Genomic DNA, 21,477 nt, shown 5'->3' on the forward strand with positions numbered 1-21,477 from the left:
GACTGAAGTTCATATATGAGACAAGGCAGGTGAGCAAATACTTTTGGCAACATAATGTATTACCAACATTTACCAACATTTTTTGTGGGCTCTGTTATTGCTGTATTCTTATATAAATATTATAAATACTGTTATGGCTCCAAAGGCATTGCTGGCTTGATTACTGCTACGCTGTACTGTTGGACTATTCTACTGCTGCAGTATGAATGAAATAGTTTAATTCCTGGAACATACTGTACCCTCAAGTCTCCGCCATATGGACAGGAACGCTGATTCACAAAGCCTGGGTTCATTCCTGAAGTCAGACACTTGGCCCGCCCATTTCAGTTTTCTCACGGATGATGTCTATTGGGGTGGTCTGCCAGTATAGCGTCACCGTTACTCACCCCGGTCTGTACGACACTGGCCAGGTTTCCCAGAAGCACTAAAGGCATAAGAATGTGTTTTACGTGCCACATGTCTTGCTTTCTCCATCACTATACTCTCTCTCTCTCTCTCTCACTCCCACTACTATTATCACTCCCACTTTTTTGATATAGCATCAGTCACAGTGAACATGTTTCTGTGAGTGTGTTGAAGCATCACGGCATGGAGATTTCATATATTTGAAAAAGGAACACGAGTTCATTGACGCTGTTGCTCTGTTCTGGATTGCAAGTTGCTTCAGTCACATCTGGTCTCCTTTGGTAGATAATGCTGGTCTGTCATTATTGAGACTTGGTACAAAAACAATCTTTATTTTGTTCAAAATGTATGTCTGAAGTTGTTGAAAAATGCACGTGCCATTTCAAACAAAATCTTTAAAGAGACCCTATGCAACTTTTTCATAGTAATAAAATCACTTCGTTGAAATCGTTGTTTTGCTTGACTGACCAGTATGATCGAAAACAGTAATATTTCCTCTCGCCCCCAGTGTCCCTATCCGCTATTGCAACCTTGCCGTTTGTTCAGGAGGCGATCGCTCCTTGTTTACATCTGGAAGGCTGAGACGCGTAAGGAACAAAAAGAACCACGCTTGCAATTTATAAATAAATATATATATACAGTATAACCTATTTATGTATAAATATGCACACTAAAGCTGTAGGGGAAGCTCTGCAGAGATATATGCAAGCATAAAACGAGCGAAAACGAAAAGCGAAACCGAAAGCGGAGATGAAATCGTCAATCCTGCAGTTTCTCTTTAAATGTCATGCCCAAAAGGTTCTTTTATACTTTTGAAAACACTTAACTTGGATTGACTGAACCCCTTCTCTGTGGATTTTTTTAATTATTTTTTTGAATCAAATATTTGTTAAAAAATATCTTACAAATTATGGACATGTTGTAATAAGGATTTACATGGTGGAATACACTGTGTGTATTGTGTGTGTTTCTTCTGGGTATATTTGTGTTTATCTTTGAATATCAATACTACCAGTGTATGTTAGTTTGTGCCTGTGTGAGTGTGTGGGTGTAAGTCTCTTGGTCTTTACTGAGGGAGGTCCAAAAAATCACTGAAAAACAAACAGAAACTAATGGTGACGGGTCCGGAGGAAGTTCTGTGGCACACAGCCGATCTCTGACACCTAGGGTGATCCCTGCTCTTCCGGCTGCAAGCAATTAGCCCACTGCCCAACGCCCTGTCTCGCTCTCCCCTCTCTCTGCGTCACAGAGCCCGTCGGCCTCCACTGACGAAGCCTCCCAGCTCACAGATGGTATCCATTTAAAAGGGAAGTGGAGTAACATGACTAATGAAGTAGAGGGAAGGTCTCTGGCTCAAAGGGATTACACCAGATTCTGTGGTGTGGTGTGCTGTGCATTGGTTTCTTGGTTTGCCGCCCTTGCCTGACCGTAATCAACCCCAAACTACAAACATGCTTCGCTCACCCTCGTCATCACACCCGTCATCATCCGCATTGCCATCATCATATCCACAGACACTTCAAGAAACTTGCAGAGGAGATAAATCAAGCGTGAGGGGAGGACTTCCAGAGTTGTCATGAAGTGAAATGTTTAACAAATCTTTATAAGTGAAAGAGCAATGACTTGTAATTCCTGTCTGTCTCATGAGATGGCCAGAGAGATAGAGATATAAGTAGAGAGAGACTTTTGAGTTTTTCACCCCAGTGTTGAGGACACGCACCCCTGGAGGCAGACCGAAAAACATAGAGTAACGGACAGATTGGTGAATGTATTTTTGGCAACTTTCATCACTCCATATAACAACACTCTCCACTCTCCACTAATAGGGTGGAATCAGACACAGGGTCCTAGTCTGGCAATCTGAAACGCCTATAGAGACGCAACGTTTGGAGACATTTAAGGCCTGTGCAGTCCACATTCTCTAGTTTAGCTGCATATTTTGAGATCAGACACCGGGCGCATTGTTCAACAAGGTCGTTCTTATGTTTCATGAGTGTGTGTTGAGTGCAATATCTTGTAAATGTAAAGCAATGAGAATGACATCTGTCATTCCTGTTAAGAGCCAGCAGCGCAACATAACACAGCACATTTGTATTCTGACAGTTAGCATAACCTAGTAAAATAGAAAAGCAGTCAGAGAGCGCAGACCTCTGCCTGTATTGTTCTTCCTAGGTTGTCATACATTTGAACCTAAACTATTCAGATCGCCACCACGTGACCATACCATGCCATTACACTACGTGTCACGGATCACTCCCAAAATGTAATCGTTTCTACCTTGGGTCATTTCTGACCTTCCCTGAAAATTTAATTGAAATCCATCCATTGCTTTTTGAGTTATCTTGCTAACAAACAGACAGACAGACAGACAGACAGACAAACAAACAGACAAACAAACACAGGTCCCCGATGAAAACATATACCTCCTTGGCGGAGGTAAATAAAATATATGCATCTGTACTCGGCTATTATTTGAACTCATAGGTAAACTGAACTGAAACTTACTACACTGGGTCTCAAAGGGAATGACAAAACAGTTATACACTCTTTACTTTCACTATTGACTGACAAGGGGTTACAATCGAAAACACAAAACAAAACTTAGCCCAAAAATGTTAGAATGCCTGAAAACTCCTCTGGAAATTCATCCTGAAAATGAGTCATTGCCTGGGACTTGTTGGGAAGGGCTGCTTATGCGTTTTTCTCTATAGACCAGGTTTTCCGTGGTCAATGACATAATGACTTTTAGTGGATGTTTCATAGTGATTTTTGGATCAAGAGCCTGATCACACCTATTTATTTCACTGATACACCAGTATTCAATGGAAGTGGAGCTCATGGTGAAAAATCATTTTAACATGAAGAACAATATCGTTGGGGATCACTTTCTGAGTAATTTTGAGAACGATGAAAAGCTAACCGCCAATCAGAACCCATAATATTTTAGCCATCACATTCATTAAAGGGCCGTTCACACCAAGAAAGATAACTATACACAAATATAGTTCTCGTTAATATGAATGACGACATTCACGCATAAACTATAACGATAACGACATAAAGAACGATATCTTTGGGGATCACTTTAAGAACGATTAAAGGAATACGCCACCCAAAAATGAAATTAAGCTAGTCTCGGTCACCCCCAGAGTTAGAACAGTGAAAAAAACCCGGTTAAAATCCGTCCGGGCATTCTCCTGCTTTGGGAGCAGCGATGTTAGCTTTAGCTTAGAACAGTTGCTGTAGTTGAAGGGTGTCAGTGAGCACGTCCTCCAAAAAGTGACTGAGACGTCTACATTTTTTTCTAAATATATCTTGGGAGCCGTGTGTTCAAAACGAGTACAAATCATAATGCAAAATCGAACGAGACTATTACCTGGGCAGATCTTTACTTGGAACTATTTTCAGCCTCATCGCCGACGAAGCACCGCTAGCTAGGCGCAAAGTTCTCACGTAGCAGTCTTGTAAACTCCCAACTAGCTTCGACTGGAACTTCACAAGTGGTGCTACGTGAGAACTTTGCGCCTAGCTAGCGGTGCTTCGTCGTCGATGAGGCTGAAAATAGTTCCAAGTAAAGATCTGCCCAGGTAATAGTCTCGTTCGATTTTGCATTATGATTTGTACTCGTTTTGAACACACGGCTCCCAAGATATATTTAGAAAAAAATGTAGACGTCTCAGTCACTTTTTGGAGGACGTGCTCACTGACACCCTTCAACTACAGCAACTGTTCTAAGCTAAAGCTAACATCGCTGCTCCCAAAGCAGGAGAATGCCCGGACGGATTTTAACCGGGTTTTTTTCACTGTTCTAACTCTGGGGGTGACCGAGACTAGCTTAATTTCATTTTTGGGTGGCGTATTCCTTTAAGAGAACGATAAAAAGGTATTTCAGTCTGACAGCCAGTCAGAACCCATCATATTTTAGCCATCACACTCATTAACATCAGGAGAGACTTTTTTATCATTGGTCACTGTGAAAGCTTTTATAGTTATGGTTATAGTTATCGTTACAGTTATCGTTCTTGGTGTGAACTGCCCTTATTAACACAAGGAGAGACTTTTCTTATCGTTGACCAGTGTGGACGCTTTTATCGTTATGGTTATGGTTATAGCTATCGTTATCGTTCTTGGTGTGAATGCCACTTAACTATAACTATAAACAAATATCGCTCTCATTAATATGAATGACAACGTTTACACATAAGCTATAGCGATAACGACATGAGGAATGATATAATCGGGGATCACTTTTAGAGCGATTTTGAGAACGATAAAAAGTTAACTGCCAATCAGAACCCATCACATTTTAGCCATCACATTTATTGACTTGAGGAGAGACTATTTTTAACGTTGGTCGGTGTGAACGCTTACATCGTTATGGTTAAAGTTATCGTTAGAGTTATCGTTCTTGGTGTGAACACCCTAGAGACTTGCGTCGTGCTTGGCCCATAGTCTGCTATCTTAAGACGGCAGTAGAAATGGGCACATGTGATCTGCACTCGAGGGGGCTTTTCATGCGTACAGTGCCGCTGCTGGCCATTTGGGTGCCTTAAGCAGAATTGCTTTGTGGTGCCCCCCTCCCAAGTTTGATGTTGTTTAACTTATAAATGGTGCACTCTTACTTTAAGGGCATTAAGTCTACATAAAGACCTTTTAGACTATGAAAAGAAAGATTGCTGGCTCTAGATATTCCAGGCTAGGTCAGGGCGTCACTAGAAATGTCTCTCTCCCGTCTCCTTTGTTGTTTTTAAAACAAAATAACCAATAATTGATATCATTTGACAATGTTTGGGCCATACTTAGATAATATCCTTCATAACATTAAATATCCATCCTATATGTGACCCTGCACAGCAAAATCAGTCGCTTGTCGCACGATACTATTTTGAGAAAATCCACAATAAACAAACTTCCGGGTTAAAATGTTGAATTGCACGTTTTCGCATAATTTGACAGTATACAGTCTATAGTTACATATCGTGAACTCATTTCACGGAAAAACAACCGTGTTGACGTCTTGTAGTGATGCGCGGGTGGGCTTTTTTTAAAACCCGCCCCAACCCGATTTAACGTCTTTCCTAGCCTAATGAGCCCACATGACGACAACAGCGGGTTACAATGATCGGTCATTTTGACAATCTGCGCTCCTCCACACCATTCATAATCTGCAGCCTAGACATAGCTAGTGTTAAATCTCATCTTCATAACAAGTTTCCATTCATATTTCCCCTTGCAACTTCATAGGCTAGCCTACTTTTGCGTTTAACACTGCCAAGCATTTAACAAGCACAGCTGTTTATTCGTGTAGCCTATGACAGAAGCGAGGTGTTCTCGCATTGTGCACAACCTTCGATATCCCAGATCATTAGGCTCCATGTCCATAAAGTAGCGAATGCGCGATTGACTTTTCCAGTCAGTCACGCATGGCGCAATTGGGTGCTGAATTTAGGAGAAATTATGTTTTGCGCTCGACCACACCTCCTGTATTGCAGGCGCATCGCCACCTAATATGTCGGAAGTTAACAAGTGAGAAATGTGCATTTTTACTTTTTTGACCCGACCCACCCGCAATATTTAGAAAAAACTATTAGGCCTACCCAAATCCGCCCGACCCGCGGGTAAACCCGCGGATATCCGCGGGTAATGGGCTGAACCGCGCATCACTAACGTCTTGACTGTTCAACACATTAGCAGTCATTCCCATTGTCCATGCCGCTTAAAAAGTTGATTTCTCATTTTCTGGCATATCGTGACGGGAGAACCATGTCAACTTTGGATGCGGTTATCTGAGCGATAGTTTCTGTATACCTTCGATATACATATCGTTGGAAAGCTTAGTTTATGGCCGTTCATGTGAGCACAATAACTTAATTTTGTAGATTTTACCAAAGCGACTGGTTTCGCTGTGCAGGGTCACATATAACAGTAATACGACGTAATATTCAGTGCAAGTTAGCTAAGTGCATCTCGACTGAATTTCAGCATAACATTTCCAGTATAGATAAGCACCAGAATTGACCCTATTGCATCTTTGACCATTAGCTTTCTCATTCGTTTTGACATGTCAGAGGTAGCCTACGTGTCACCTGACGATGCGTTCTGGCAAGGACGATGGTCTCGTCGGATTTTTCACTTAATGAATGAAACAAAAATGAAAGAAAAAAACATTGGCCACCAATGTGACACCTGACTGTGCGTTGAGGCAATGATTTCTCCTCAGCTCGTTTTACTTAATAAATTAAACAGAACATGAAGAAAGAAATACCGAGGACATGACCACTTATGGTAGATACCGCCACGCTCATGTAACGGGTGCTAGCTGGTTAGCTATGCTGTAGAACGTTAGTAAACCTCACTCCCCGACGCTTCAAGAGCGCTGCTGGCATGAAAGCTAGTAGCCTGGGCTTTTAGCTGGATTGTTAGCGCGCTCAACTCCCGATCCGAGGTGCTGCTGTCTCGCGGGTTCGAGTCCGGGCGTGTGCAGGGCTGGACCGCGGTGGTTCCACACAACGCAGGTTACATTGGTGCCATGACCCGGATCGGGAGTGAGGTTTAGGGGGGTGAGTGTAACAGGTGCTAGCTGGTTAGCTATGCTGTAGAACGTTAGTAAACCTTACTCCCCGACGCTTCAAGAGCGCTGCTGGCATGAAAGCTAGTAGCCTGGGCTTTTAGCTGGATTGTTAGCGCGCTCGACTCCCGATCCGAGGTGCTGCTGTCTCCCGGGTTCGAGTCCGGGCGTGTGCAGGGCTGGACCGCGGTGGTTCCACACAACGCAGGTTACACTCACAGTTTATAAATGGTCAGTAGTGGGAACCAGATAACTCCAGCTCTCTCTCTACCCCTCCATCTCGTGTGCACTCAAGATGCGTTCCCAATTAAATGTAGCATCATATTGAAATTATATCTATGCATAGTGGAGATTGAGAAGATCCATATCACCATTTTGTTGTTGTATTTTGACATTGTACACGTTCGGAAGAATGAAAAGCAGTTTGAAGTAAAGCTACTTATAAATGCCGGTGCCCCGACGCCCCTTGGTGCCCTAAGCACAGTGCGTAATGCGTGTGGTGGTAGCGGCGGCACTGTGTGCGTACTTACGTTGGTCTCAATTAACACTGTTGTGATCGGCTGGAAAATCTATGGAATAAATGTTGCACTGCCAAACTGAAGAAATCACTTTCTCTGGAATGCATATTGACTGACTAAACCGTCTATAATAAATGGTGCTGTGGATTAAAAAAAAAAGAAAAAAAAGTAGGCTAATAAATAAAAAAACAAACACTTTGAAAATTGAAATCTTGAAAGTCTTAACTCATCTCTGTGGTTAAACAGTAGGTTCAAGGTTCAAGGTACTTTATTGCCATTTATGTAAAAAACATATAGGAATTTGTTTCAGCAATACAGTGTGTTTTCTTCAATACATATAGTGCAGCTAGACAAAGACAGTGATGACGCAACAGACAGACAACAGTGCATAGATACTGTAGAGGTAGTGCTGATATTAATAATAGTAAAGTGCAATGGGATGGGCATCAGTCATAATCATAGTTCAATGTCCAAGTGACACTCAGATGACAGTAGGCCTAACTGTAATAATATGGTTTATTGACATTGATATTAAAACTAAAGGAATAATGAACTTTTACAGGTGAATCCTAATAATACCTCATGAAAGTACAGAAATAGTTGAGTTATCATATCTGTAATGAATTACACTAGGCTACTAGTCTGGTTTTCACCATAGGCCTACTAAGCTCAATCTTTTAAGATTGAACATTAGTCTGGCGAGGCTCCGCTTTGTTTCTACTGCACTTTGCGTCGCTTAAGGCTGGGATTATACTTGCTGTTAGACCAAGCGTAAGCGTATGCGCCCGTGTGCGACCTGCTGTGTCCTGTGTACAGACTCGCTGCAGCATTATGCACCCAATTTGAGGTCTTCACTAGGGGGAGACTATAGTAATATCAGATGCGGATGTGGCCATGTGCCATTGTTTACTCTCATGATTGCCCCCAGCTTTGATGTCGATAATGCATCTTGCAGTCACCTTTTTTTTGAGTGATCGCCCCCTACTTTCTTACCAGTATTGCATCTCGCGGACGCGTCATGTTCGCTTGCGACGACGTGCACGACCGACGCATCAAACGACTGCAAAATACACGAGGCAGCCATGATGCCAACACGAACGCGTTGTCTGCAGCAAGTCTAAACCTGGCTTAAGTTTTGTTATCGTCACATCACCGGCCAATAGCGTGCCAGGACTAGAGTATGGCCGTTTCTGATTGGAGCCAAATGTTCTGGCAGTGAACAGAGGAAAAATATCTGCTGGTTTCCAGCCTGAGCTGCAACTCTTATCGGAGAGGAATGAGGCAGTTACTATTTTAAAATATGTGTTCTTTCACAAGAAGCCATTGGAGCTGTTTAGCTCGAATATCATCAATTTACCAGAAGAGTCTTAATCTTTCATTATTATTTTGACTTGGCTGCAAATGTTCAAATTCATTCCAGTTCAGGTCTGACTCATTTCCAGAGACGTATGTTGTCATGGTGACAACAGGGAAACAACTACATCAACCAAAATGCAAGCAACTATGCTCAAGAGTCCTCAATTAAGACGGGAAAAGAATAATATAGTGAGTAACTGAAAAGACCCAAGTACCGGAACATGACTGAGACATACAGCTTAAACCAGCCAATACAACCCCACCCCGTATATAGTGCATGATAAAGTGGGGGGGCTCAACTCCCCCATGGTACAGTTCAAAGTTTCACCCCTGGTTGTATTCCATCACCACATTATAATCACATTATAATCGTTCAGAAGGAATGTGTCATTGATGTGGTCAGAATTTAGGAAAGGTATACAGGTAGCCTACAGTAGGCTATGTGAAACACATTTCCTTACTGATGTGGAGAATACAATGTGTTCTTAAACCAATAAACAGAGCCGTCGAAATAATAACAAAACAAAAAAAGAACCAAACAACAACAAAAAAGACTCATTGGCCAGCAGGCCCTCCTTGGCTACTTCTAGCGGTGAAGTGGGCAGGTTTTTCCATAGGGTAATGCTCCTGGGTATTTCTGTCTGGGATGACCTCACCTCACAGACTCTGGACTTGCTTAATCTCAGCGTGCACCACCTTCTTCTCAAAATGGCAGAGAGAATTTCTTCAGACGGTCAAAGGGTTACAGAAAAAAGCATGACTTCACTGTTGTTTCATTGCCAGACACTCCGACTGCATGTTAAAGAAATGTAACTGTTAAAGGAGCAAGCATGAAACGGTGGGCTGAACCAACTTGAGTCCTCAGCATGCTGAGTCCACTCCTGCCTCTCAGTAGCACAGGAATAACCATAAACCTCACAAAGACCAGCACATGATAGAACATCTATTATGATGCTTCAGTTTCCCCTCAACTGAGAATAATAATAATAATAATAATAATAAAAGTGTTTTTAACAGATACAAAATGTTCAGGCATTTCAGAGATTTTTGAGAAATACAACTAACTTAGGTTATGATTCTTACATTTACATTTGTTTAATTGTGTGTCTGGATGCCTATCATCAATACAAAATAGATAACAAACCAATTTAACAAACCATGATGTTATAATTACTTATCAGAGTCTAGTTTTGAATTAAACAAACTCATGTTTTATATCAGACACAATGTTATTACGTTGAACTGACATATTTTTCCCGATGGATTTATATTTAAAAAATTCATATTAGGTCAATGTGAAGCCTAAGTACTGAACCAGTAAGGCACCATTTTATTATGTTCCCATGAGCCTTTGCAAAAACACTGAGATGATCATGCAGCTAACAGTGTTTTTCAAAAGATTTACATGAGTTTCTTAAAGAGAACTATGCTTAGAGACCATCAGAATTTGGAGCTGAGTTGTATCTTTTATTATGCTTTGAGATAAACCCTGCTTGTTCCCACCATGAATGTGTTAGGTACAAATTATCAGCGGTTCCATAGCACATGTTTTTAACTTCTATGAATACTTCTTCATGCTGTAGCACAACATATTCGAAGTTGTGCTTTAACATTGATATTGCAATTCTAAGTACATCTGAATGCCTAATTTCGCCTGTATAACACAAACGTGACATTGACAAGACATAAATATTTCAAATAAACGTCTCTTACGGTAGTCAATTTCACTGAAACTACTTGATCAAATTGGGTTATCACAGCATGAATCAGTTTCATAAACCTAGGCATTTCATTCATGTGCAACCACTGCACATGATAAAATCAAGTAAATCCAGCGATTCTATTTTTTCAGTGTGGCAAATCCTATGAAATGGGTGGGTTTGCAATGGAGTTTTGATGACAAGGGTATTCACAATTGTTGCTTACAACTATTGTTTAGGAAAGTGTCCTGGGTAACCAGGGTAAACAGTAAAATATGCTGTCTACTTACCATCCTAGCAAGAGGAGTAGTTAAAAAAGAGGGAGGGGTTAAATTGTGAGTCACGTCTGGGTATATTTAGTAACATCAAGGGAGCTTTATAACAGAGCTCAGGGTGGCTTAACGTTAAACAAAAGTAAGAACAAGAAGTGGAAGTCATGTCAACATTCACAAATGGTTTAGATTTGAAATGATTTTGTCTTAAGTTGACTGTATCTGTTGCCTGAAGGTATTTGAGGTGTACCCATTTGTCACAGGAACAGACTGTAAGAGTGGTTACATTCCTGGTGCCAGAAGGCGGGTTAGGTGTGAAAATTACAGTTGTAATCATTTTCATATTTTCAAAGGTTTCCTCATCTCTGCAATCCCTATAGGTCATTCACAAGATATAATGCAATTAGGCTATAAATTATAGTGTATCAATATGAATACATAGCTTTTTTAATATAATCAATTCACACAAATTATGTAATATCTCTTTACTATGTACAGCCCACCCCACTCCCAACATGCACATGGCATACAACAGGGAATGTTCCATGAGGAAGACAAAAGGGAGAGAGGGAGACAAAAGCCATTTTTTCCTTACATGACATGGAATCCATCAAGCTCTGTACATTAACCCAGTACATTACAGCAACTCAGGCCCTTTCTGCTGCGGAATTCCTTTGAAACTCCTTCAAACACTGTTACTAAAAGCATGCACTGTGAGATGAGTGATCTCTGTTCAGATGCTGGAATCCCTAATTTAGGGCAATCTTTCTCAATTCAGTCTCCCGAAAGTGTCAGTGCTGTACCGTGGTGTCCTTTATGTACTCTCGTAAAACGGCATATACTATGCCGGATTTTCAAACTGTAGTGTAAACTAATGAAAGTACGAGGCAGTATGAACTTAATTTTACAGGGGGGGGGGGGGGGGGCATTTGTAACTTTTCAATATTGGCATTAACTGATATTCCTGAAATGCACTGTCATTGGTCACAGAGGAGTGTCCACTGTATTCATCTGAGGTACAGTAAGAGCTTTTGTTATTGCTCAAACAGTGCCCTCTGCTGGTGAAACAAATTCAAGCCGGTCACGAAAGAGGCAGACTTTTATTATTTCTTTTAATTTGAAATCTATGTACAGTGGACAATGGGCCTTGTCTATAAAAATATGTATTTTTCTCCCTGCATACGTCTAGAGTCTTTTGATGGAATGGAATGAAATGTCCACCAGAGCAGAGACCTAGAAAAGAAAAGCAACATCCCCTGTGTGAACAGGCCAGACAGATGTAACATACAGTACCTTTGTATGAAAAATCACAAACTAAACTATTATTCTGCACATCTGTTTGAACATCATTGCTCCTGATACAACCCCAAGTAAGAAAAAAGTTGGGACGTTGTGTAAAATGCTAATAAAGATTATAATAATTTGGAAATCTCGTAAAAAGGACGCAGACAACATAAAATTACGTATATGACTACTCAAGAAGGAGTAAACAAAAAAAATGCAAACATGGGACAGAGCTGAAAAGCAATATTGGATGGCCGTGGTCTTTTGGACCTCTGAGGACACTGTATTAAAGTGGCAGGAATGAGACAACATCTCATTTTCATATCTAGCAACCAGTCTCATCAGCTCCAAAATTTTAATTTTCAACATTTGATATGTTGTCTATGTCATTTTTGCAGCTGAATATGGGTATATGAGATTTGTATATTATTACATTCTATTGTTATGTGCATTTTGCACAACGTTCCAAATTTTTCTGATTTGGGGTTGTATATGAAATGCATGCAGTATGTATAATAAGAATAATATAGTATATGTTTGTTTGTTTACCCTAGAGAGAAGAGCAAGAGGAGCAGCAGGCCACTGAGGCACACAGTGAGTTTGTGTGTTTTCCATTCTACATGTAACTATCTAGTGTAGCAATGCAAGTATAGAAACACTGAGGAGCTCAGCTTGCACGGTCGATGAATGAGGAATGTTTCTGTCCAATTATCTCAATCACCTTTATAGTGTTCTGCAGCTATATGTATTACGCCATTTAACTTTGTCACTCTATGCTGGTGGGGCATACTGCATATACGGTGTGTGTGTGTGTGTGTGTGTGTGTGTGTGTGTGTGTGTGTGTGTGTGTGTGTGTGTGTGTGTCCTTTACCCCAGAGAGAAGAGCAAGAGGAGCAGCAGGCCACTGAGGCACACAGTGAGAAGGGAAGGAGGTGGCAGGCGCAGCAGTGAGCCCTCCCAGAGGTCAGGGGTCACCTGGGGCGACTGACCTCCAGACACCAGGGTCTGGTCAAAGATACTCTGCAGCTCAGAGTGGCCAATTACAGTCTGTGGGATGACTGAGACAGAAAGAGAGAGAGAGACAGAGACAGAGACAGAGACAGAGACAGAGAGACATATAGGAACAGAAACAGAAAGCAAAGGAGAAAGAAACAGAGAAAGGGAAAGAAAAAAACAGAGGGAATAGTCAAACAGATTGAAAGGGGAAGGGGGGAGAGAGAGAGAGAAAGATAAAGAGAGGGAGTGGTGAATGTGAAGAGATGTTCCATGGTGAAAATGAGGGGGTTCTGCCAGGCAGGGGGTGCTGACACCTTATCAAGCTAGCTGAGCTAATAGCTAACATCCATGGAGTGGTTAGGGGTATGACTGGGGAGGGGGGAGGGGGGTGCCTGCAGGTATAAACACCTGTGAGGTAGAAATACAGCCTGACAATGGAGCGTCCCTCAGTGAAGATCTCACACTGGTAGGTGCCAGCGTGCTGCGGGCTGGCCGAGGGGATCGAGTAGAGGAGGTCCACACCCACGGTCACCTCCTTCAGCATCTCCAGCAGCTGAGTCTCTGTCTGCAAGGGGAGCAGAGTCACACCGCCAAACACACAACTACTGTATATCAAGAGCTATCAGCAACTATAGCAACTATCAGGAGCTACAAACGTACAGCTATCAGGAGCTATCAAAGGAGGAAAAGTCCTACCACATATTTTTCCCAACCGTGCACTAAACCTGCTGATTCTAATTAGCACAATTCTTCAGCTAATTAAGAATAATCACTTTTGATAAGAGTGTATGAAGAATCAATACATAGTACTGTAGGTTAAGGCTACACTAAAGCTGAGTGCTTCTACTTCTGCCAGTCTTACAGGATTTCAATGACTTTCTGTACAGTAGGGATTAAAAGTGTGTCTATGATGCTAATTTTAGCATCTACACAAACACACTCTTTGTCCAATTCAATTGATTGCTACACACAGTGCTAAAAAAAAGACAAGATGTTCTCCAAAAAAAGAGAAAACAAAATGACAAACTCTGATGTTTGTACACAGTCCTGGCACTGCAGAAGGGAAACAAAGCAGCTTAAAGCAAGGGATACACTTTTCGGGTTAGGGATACACTTTTCCAGACAATCAACACATTGCTTCATTCAGGAGCATTGAAAGCCGTGCTTATTTGTTGGGCTCAAATATCAACAACTGTCCACACACTGCACCTTTAAGGGGTACACAGAAGATTTCCTCAGCTGCTCTCAGTGCTTCTGTGAAGCTGAGCTCTGGCAGCGACGGTGGGATTAATTCTATGCATGAGAATGAGTTTCTTGGAGGGGGGGAAAAATCCCTCTTCCATATGTGCAATTGTGTTAATGCAACTTATGACTATGACTATAACACAGGATTTTGATTGGCTGAGAGGCATAATATAAAAGTTGTGAAGTGGTAAAGGGGTCTAAGTTGACTGCATTACACTTGCTCATTAATTCGCCATAGTCGTGCAGTCATAGTGGTGTCAAAGTGATAAAATAACAGCAGTTATTTGTTCCAATGTTGCCTCCATAATTATTCAGCATGACAACACTGGGCAGATAACATGCTAGCTGTTTTGCTTGTTTATGGATGCAGTCACAGTGGCTCTTTTGAGACAGTCAGCGTGTGCGCAGGGCAGGGGTGGAAAAAAGAGACTTTTCTCTCCAACTGTCAGTCGGCTCACCTCGGCGTACCTCCACACGACCTCAATGTCACCTGGCAACGGAAATAGGACGTCGCACCGCATCTGTGTCCGGTTGTTCTCCCCCACCACGACTTCCTTGACTGGAACGCCATGCATATGTATGCAGGACACACACACACACACACACACACACACACACACACACACACACACACACACACACACACACACAAGACACACATACATACATACAGTACCCTTAGAAAATCACCTTAAAGCAGTGCTTTCCCGTTGGGGGGGAGAGGGGGGGCTCTCTCCCTACAATTCCCTTAATTATACTGTTGAAGGGGTGCCTCTGGGTGCAGGCGAGCCAGCTAATGATATACGCTGAGCAGTAATTGTGTGGCACCGGATGGAAATGAACACCAGGGTGTGTGGGAGGTGGGGGAGCTGCCACCTTACATCAACAATCCAAGGACTTAAAGCGTCGCTCCGGGGCTGTCTGCGCAAATGATATTATGTGTGAAAATATGTCGCCGACCTAGGCAGCATTTTGCTTAGGCCTCTGTGTGTGTGTGTGTGTGTGAGTGAGGGAGAGAGTCAAAGCAGAAGAGAGAGGGAGAGAGAGAAAGAAAGAAATGAAGACAGGGAGAGAGAGAGAGCAAGACTTGCTCACCCATCTTGGCTTGCTCTTAAGAACATTTCAGGGATTTGACAAGCAAAAAATAGGATGTTCCCTCTCTTTCTCTATGTGTGTGTGTCTGTGTGTGTGTGTGAGTAAGTGTGCGCATATGCCTGTGTGTGTGTGTGTGTGCGCGCGTGTGTGCGTGTGTTGGTGTATGTGTGCATTCGCACAACCAAAAGAAAGACATGTTATGTAATTTTTGCAGTTGAAAGCAACGTCAGGCAGACAGTCACTTCAAAGCTTAGTTATTTCTCCTTTGCCTTTGAGGAACAGACGCCACGTGGCTCAGGTAGGCAGAGACATGACAGAGCCGCCCCCATACCTGTCTCCCCTCCACCTAAACCCTCACCTGGGCAGTCCAGAGGGTACTCGCACGAGTCATACTGGCAGCTGTGGCAGTTGTAGACAGAACCCTCAACCTGGAAACCTGAGAGGTGAGAGAGGACACTATGGAGTATAACCCTGAATCCATGCCAGCGTAATAACACAAAAATAACAAGAAACACTTTCAGGATGGGGGGAAATAGACGGTGTGTGCAGAGAGATGTTTGATTGACAAACAGAGGTTAAAGGTGGAGCCATATAGGCACGAGACTTAATTGGAGTTTCTCCAAATGATTTTTCTACCACCATCAGTGATGAAACAAGAAGGTCGGGTTATCATTCCATAGGAGGACTATACGCCTCGGAGCAAAACTCTGAGGAAAACAGTATAGCTCTCCCACATACAATGCATCACATCTACTGGAAAATAATGAAGAAAAGTCCAACTTCACACATGACTGCTCCCGCTGTTTGCTAGCCTGGGCACGTGCGGAGGTCGACCAATGTGCTGATCAACAGCAGCCGAGTGGGGTGAATGTGCAGAGGAGGACAGAGTTCAGCTAGCATGGATGGTATACCGCGCCAGTAGCAGCGTTCTACGGGTAGGGAACGTTAGCCAACGGGCTGATGAGATAGAACAAAGAGGGAGTAAATCTCATACTCACCACAAGGGGGAAAACATCCCGATGCTGTGATACACAAAACAGAGAAGAGGCACACAGTCAGACAGACAGTCAAAAACTGGCAGTGGAGCAGACAGAATATGGGTAAGATTGTAAATATATCATTTGATTTTAGTCGTAGTAAATTAACGCTTAGTTATCATGCCCCCAGATGGAATAATATAGAAAACAGGCAAAAGGTAAATGGCAGTGTCATCAGCAGTGGCACTAGGCCTGAGCTGCTGAATGGGAGCCTACAGTAGGAGTGAGAGTGAGAGGCAGGTGAGACATGAAAGGGATCACAAATGATACAGACGTAGCTGCAGGCAGCGTGTGGAGAGAGAGAGAGAGAGAGAGAGATATGACTGAGTCCAGTCCTGTGTGACATGGAGGAGAGTGAGAGAGAGAAAGCGCACAAGACGGAGGGAGAGAGAGAGAGAGGGAGGGAGAGAGAGAGAGAGAGACGTGAGTCTCACCTCTGGGCACCTGGGAGGCATGAGCGGTGAAATTTTCTGCAGCTGCCATCAGTCTGACCTTATACACTGTCTCTGTAAAACACACACACACACACACCCCGGACAGGGCAGGTTCCAACTATTCATCTCAATTGTGCTTGTGTGTGTGTGTGTGTGTCCGGCCATTTGCATGTGTGTGTGTGTGTGTGAGAGCATGCCAAGGTATGTGTGTGCCCGCGTAGGTGTGCACTCCAGGATACCTTTCATCCATTCTCCCATTAATAGCAAAACTCCCATCATCTTCACTCCACTGCTGTTCGTCCTGAAGCTCTCAGCACGTAGCAGAGAAGAAGAACAAGAGCCACACTCCTCTCCCTCTCTTCCCAGCGGCACGCTGACTACTTTCATGACCAGCAGAGAGCCTTCTGTCACACCGAGCTCGAGCAACAACCCCCCCCCCCCCCCCCCCCCCCCCACACACACACACACACCCGCCCCCCCAAAAAAGCGAAAAAGCCAAGGAACCTGGGAGGTGGCAAACATTGAAGGTCGCCTCCCTTAAACACCACTCTCAAAATTCAACAAAGGAAAAAATCTACCACGTCTTTGCCATTAAACAATACCATTCAGCCATTTAAGCAGCCCTCCTTAAATCATATTGTAAAGACTGAATGGACTTAAATTATGGAGTAAAGGTGCTCTCTATGTAAAGGTGCTGCTCAGCCACACTCTCCTGCGAGGGCAAGTGGGTGTTAGACAGCTAATAGATCAGCCGTAAGAAGGGGTGGACAATATACTCAACTATAATAACATCTAGGGTCTAACTACTAGACGCGAGGCTAGGCGTGTATAGCAAGGTGACACGGAACAGGTGACAGGTGATCGACAGGGAAGGACTGTATGATAAATTGGCAATGTGTGCAGTGGTAAAAGGTGCAGGTGGTGTTGACAGTTGTGATATACTATATGTTAAACATATAGGAAGAGTTCAGATGCAAAACCCTCTAACCACTGACCACTATTCTTCTAAATTATTATTCTTTTTAATCAGGCTCCTATAGGTTTTGCCTACAAAATCGATATTTCAGACCAGAAAGTGGTATTTTGTGGGTTTTGAGTTTGAGTGCATACTATGTGTGGAGAGCATTTATTATCTCATTTTTGGCAGGAGTGGCCTTTGCATATGAACTCTTCATGTAAATACTTACCATTGTGAGTCTTCTGGTCAAACTCCTCCAGCATTGGCATGATCTGTGCCACCATGATGTCCGTGAGTGTTTGGTCATAGCCTCTCCCTGGTCAAAACAAAGAGAAACACACCAGAAACATCTCCATTTGTCAGTCCCGGCCGGGCAGCGTTTCTTGATGCTGCCATCCTCAGAGACTGAAATCCCTTCATTAAATACAAAGTGTGGAATTGGAAGTGAAAGCAGCATCCATATCTGTTTCAGGAATCAATCCGTTTATGGCATCATTCATCTGGAATTAGCGTGGCATTCATTCATTTATGGCACCATGCAAGCTGTTTGTCTCTGCATTCAAAGTGACATTGAACCAAAAGCATTTCATATCCAAGTGTGACAGTCATTGGTCTCAGCTGAGTAAAACCACAACATTATCACTATAATAGGACCGGATTGTCATTCTGCCAAAAGTCTCACCAACTCTGCCTGCGTCAACGACGGTCTGGTTGAAGTTGAATATTTGGTCCAACAGCACCATGCATTCATCCACATTACGGATATTTTCCTCAATGATGATGTAGCCCCAGCACAGGCGAACGCTGTCATGCGATGAGATGAAACACTGAAGACAGGCCAACGACCGATCCACACACACACTCACACACAGCAGGCAGAAAATCAGCTTCAACATGGCCCCATGGAGATCAGACAGACAAATATTCAGACATTCAAACATTCTGTCACCTGACTGGATGAAACATGTCACAGAGAACAGTGTGACATCACAATACCACAGACAAGTGACACCACACTAATATGTTTTAGATCACAAATTCGATTTCACATCACCATCTCAAGTCAAGAAAATATACACAATTTAACACCACGGTAAATTATTATATTAAATGGCATGTAAAAGCTGTTTGAACATTAAGAGTTCTAATTGACGTTGTAAAATGTAAGAATGGGTACACCATACGATAGGACTATAAATCTAACTTTAAATACTGGCACGACACTGCAGAGGACAACAGGGAAGTGGGAATGGTTAATATTCCTTCCCAGTTGCAGGGCATCTCTAAAATAAAGCCACACACTTCATTTTCAACTGCAAACAAACACAAGCAAAAAGAGCTGACGCTCAGCAGCGCTCACAGCATGCATGGCCGTGTTTGTTATTGATGTATGTGGTGTGTGTGTGTGTGTGTGTGTGTGTGTGTGTGTGTATCTGTGTCTGTGCGTGTCTGTGTGAGTCTGCATGTATGTGTACGTACAGTATATGTGTGTGTGTGTGTGTGTGTGTTTGAGTGAGTATGTGTGCGTGCGTGTGTGGAGGGGGTGGTAAACATTCAATTGCATACATTAACCCCGCAACCTACAAGAGCGAATTATACATGGACCATGTGTCCACCACGCATGTGCATTCTCATTCTACCTTCCTTTATCTCTCTCTCTCTCTTTCTCTCCCCCCTCTCTCTCTTCCCCCTCTCTCTCTCTCTCTCTCTCTGATTCTCTCTCTCTTTCTCTCCCCCCTCTCTCTCTTCCCCCTCTCTCTCTCTCTCTCTCTCTCTCTCTCTCTCATTTGGCTATCAGGTGAGAGACGGGGAGAGCGGAGAGACAGCACCTCGCCTCATGCCTTCCTCCTGTCTTCCTCCCACCTGCACTTTCTATTGTCTTTCTTCCTCTCTCCTTCCCTCTCCCCCAATGCACCACTTTTGCTGCAGAGTGAGGAGATGGAGTGAGGGAGGAGAGAGAAAAGAAGGAGAGAGAGAGGGTGGGAGGGTGGGAGAGAGGGGGAGAGAAAAGGGAAGAAAATGAAATGGGGGTAAAATGATCATAAAATTAGTGTGTGTGTGTGTGTGTGTGTGTGTGTGTGTGTGTGTGCGCGCGCACGCATGCCTGTGTTTGTGTGCTTGTGCACACTTGTGTGTGTGTGTACACGAGACAAAGGACTGAACAGGTCAACAAATGTAGAATAAAATGGCAGAGAGGAAACCGTAATGAGCCAGAGGAAGAAAACGAGCCAGAGAGAGAGAGAGAGAGAGAGAGGGAGGGAGGGAGGGAGGGAGAGAAGGGGAGAAGAAAGGAAGGGGGGTTAACCAGCAAAAAGAGAGGAGTAGTAAAAAAAAAAAAGACTCACACATCACGTGCGCTCAGAAAGCACTCAAATGAACAGGATGATGGGGAACAGGAGGTGTCAAATTGTAATTAAAGATGCAAAACACAGAGCGCTATTAGGCACACCAATAATAATAATAAAAAAAGGTTAGCGACAGAGAGAAAATGGGCTTGTGAGAGTCTGCTTGTGTGTGTGTGTGTGTGTGTGTGTGTGTGTGTGTGTTAAAGGGAGAGCGAGACTACCAATCAAGCCCACAGCCTCAATGCATCCCGGATCCTCTACCCCTCCCCCTCAACCCCCACCAGCAACCCCCTCACCCCCCCCCCCCCACCCCTCCCCTCTTCGCTTGCCCTCCCTCCCCCCATAGCCTCTCTCTCTCTCTCTCTCTCTCTCGGCGCGTCGCCATAGCAACGAGACAGGGTGCCTAATACACGAAGTTAATATATTTCCAGTGGCAGGGCGGGCTGGGTACTAATGCATTCATCTGTCTCCACAAAGACAAGCCAATCAATATTGTGCAAGAGGCCTGCTCCCGGCCTGCCACGGTCAGAGCAATCCGTCCCGTTGGACAGGGCTACTGCCACTCACCCCGAGAGCCAAGCAGAGAGCCTGCTACACCCCCCCCCCTCCCACACACCAACCCCCTGCTCCAGCCACACCCCCTCCCTCTGGCCCCTCTCTGAGAAAACTCCCATTGCAGAGAGTATACACTATAAGTCTTCATTACGGGCTTATTATTCCACAAATGGCTTAGCAACCCATTCTAAATAACCGTTATGAACAGGGGTCATGGCAGGTCAGGGGCTTACGACCAGAGTACGAGCAGTGTTCTCCGTCGCTACGTGCCAGTCCAGCGAAAAGGAGAGCAACATGGCCGACAGGTCACCTTTGGTAGCTAAGACCTCCTCACCTTAGGAACAGTGAGAGTTACAGACAGCTCTAATTAGAAACGGTGAGCTTCTGGTGTAGCAGACTGTACCAACCTCATGGGCTCTCTCTATAGATATGCTGGGCTCATTGGACTGTGGTGGAGTGCTTGCATTACTAATGCGTTCTTAATGTTCTTTAACAGCTTCAGGAGTCGTATAGGAAATGGAGGAATCAGTAGCAAAGTCGGTGGGTGTACGTTGCGGGGCTTGATTGGATTTTGAGCTCCGCCTTCAGATCATCTATATACTCTCCAGCACAGCAGATGCTCAGGGCTTCCTCTGGCGCGTCTGCTGAAGTGAAATGAAACCACTCGGAGACTAGCTCTCTATCACACACACAGACACACACACACACA

The 21,477-nt window shown here is 43.6% G+C and overlaps 1 protein-coding gene across 1 annotated transcript; it reads right to left on the reverse strand.

Annotated features, from left to right (window-relative positions):
- Window positions 1–12,970: 12,970 nt before the first annotated feature.
- Window positions 12,971–18,764, reverse strand: spaca6 (sperm acrosome associated 6). Its single transcript, XM_062539712.1, has 8 exons — window positions 18,551–18,764; window positions 18,098–18,184; window positions 16,911–16,982; window positions 16,438–16,461; window positions 15,798–15,875; window positions 14,803–14,903; window positions 13,508–13,664; window positions 12,971–13,161 (listed from the first exon to the last, which is right to left on the reverse strand). Exons 1-8 carry the CDS (start codon window positions 18,762–18,764, stop codon window positions 12,971–12,973), a joined length of 924 nt encoding a protein of 307 aa, XP_062395696.1.
- Window positions 18,765–21,477: the final 2,713 nt, after the last annotated feature.

Source organism: Sardina pilchardus, chromosome 6 (genome assembly GCF_963854185.1).
Source record: "Sardina pilchardus chromosome 6, fSarPil1.1, whole genome shotgun sequence".
NCBI classification, from domain to species: domain Eukaryota; kingdom Metazoa; phylum Chordata; class Actinopteri; order Clupeiformes; family Clupeidae; genus Sardina; species Sardina pilchardus.

Coding starts and splice junctions, on each gene's coding strand:
- spaca6 (XM_062539712.1), bottom strand. CDS start 18,764: ATGTTGAAGCTGATTTTCTGCCTGCTGTGTGTGAGTGTGTGTGTGGAT. Junction 16,462..16,910: donor TGCCTCCCAGGTGCCCAGAG/GTGAGACTCACG, acceptor TGTGTATCACAG/CATCGGGATGTTTTCCCCCT. Junction 14,904..15,797: donor GTACCCTCTGGACTGCCCAG/GTGAGGGTTTAG, acceptor ATGGCGTTCCAG/TCAAGGAAGTCGTGGTGGGG.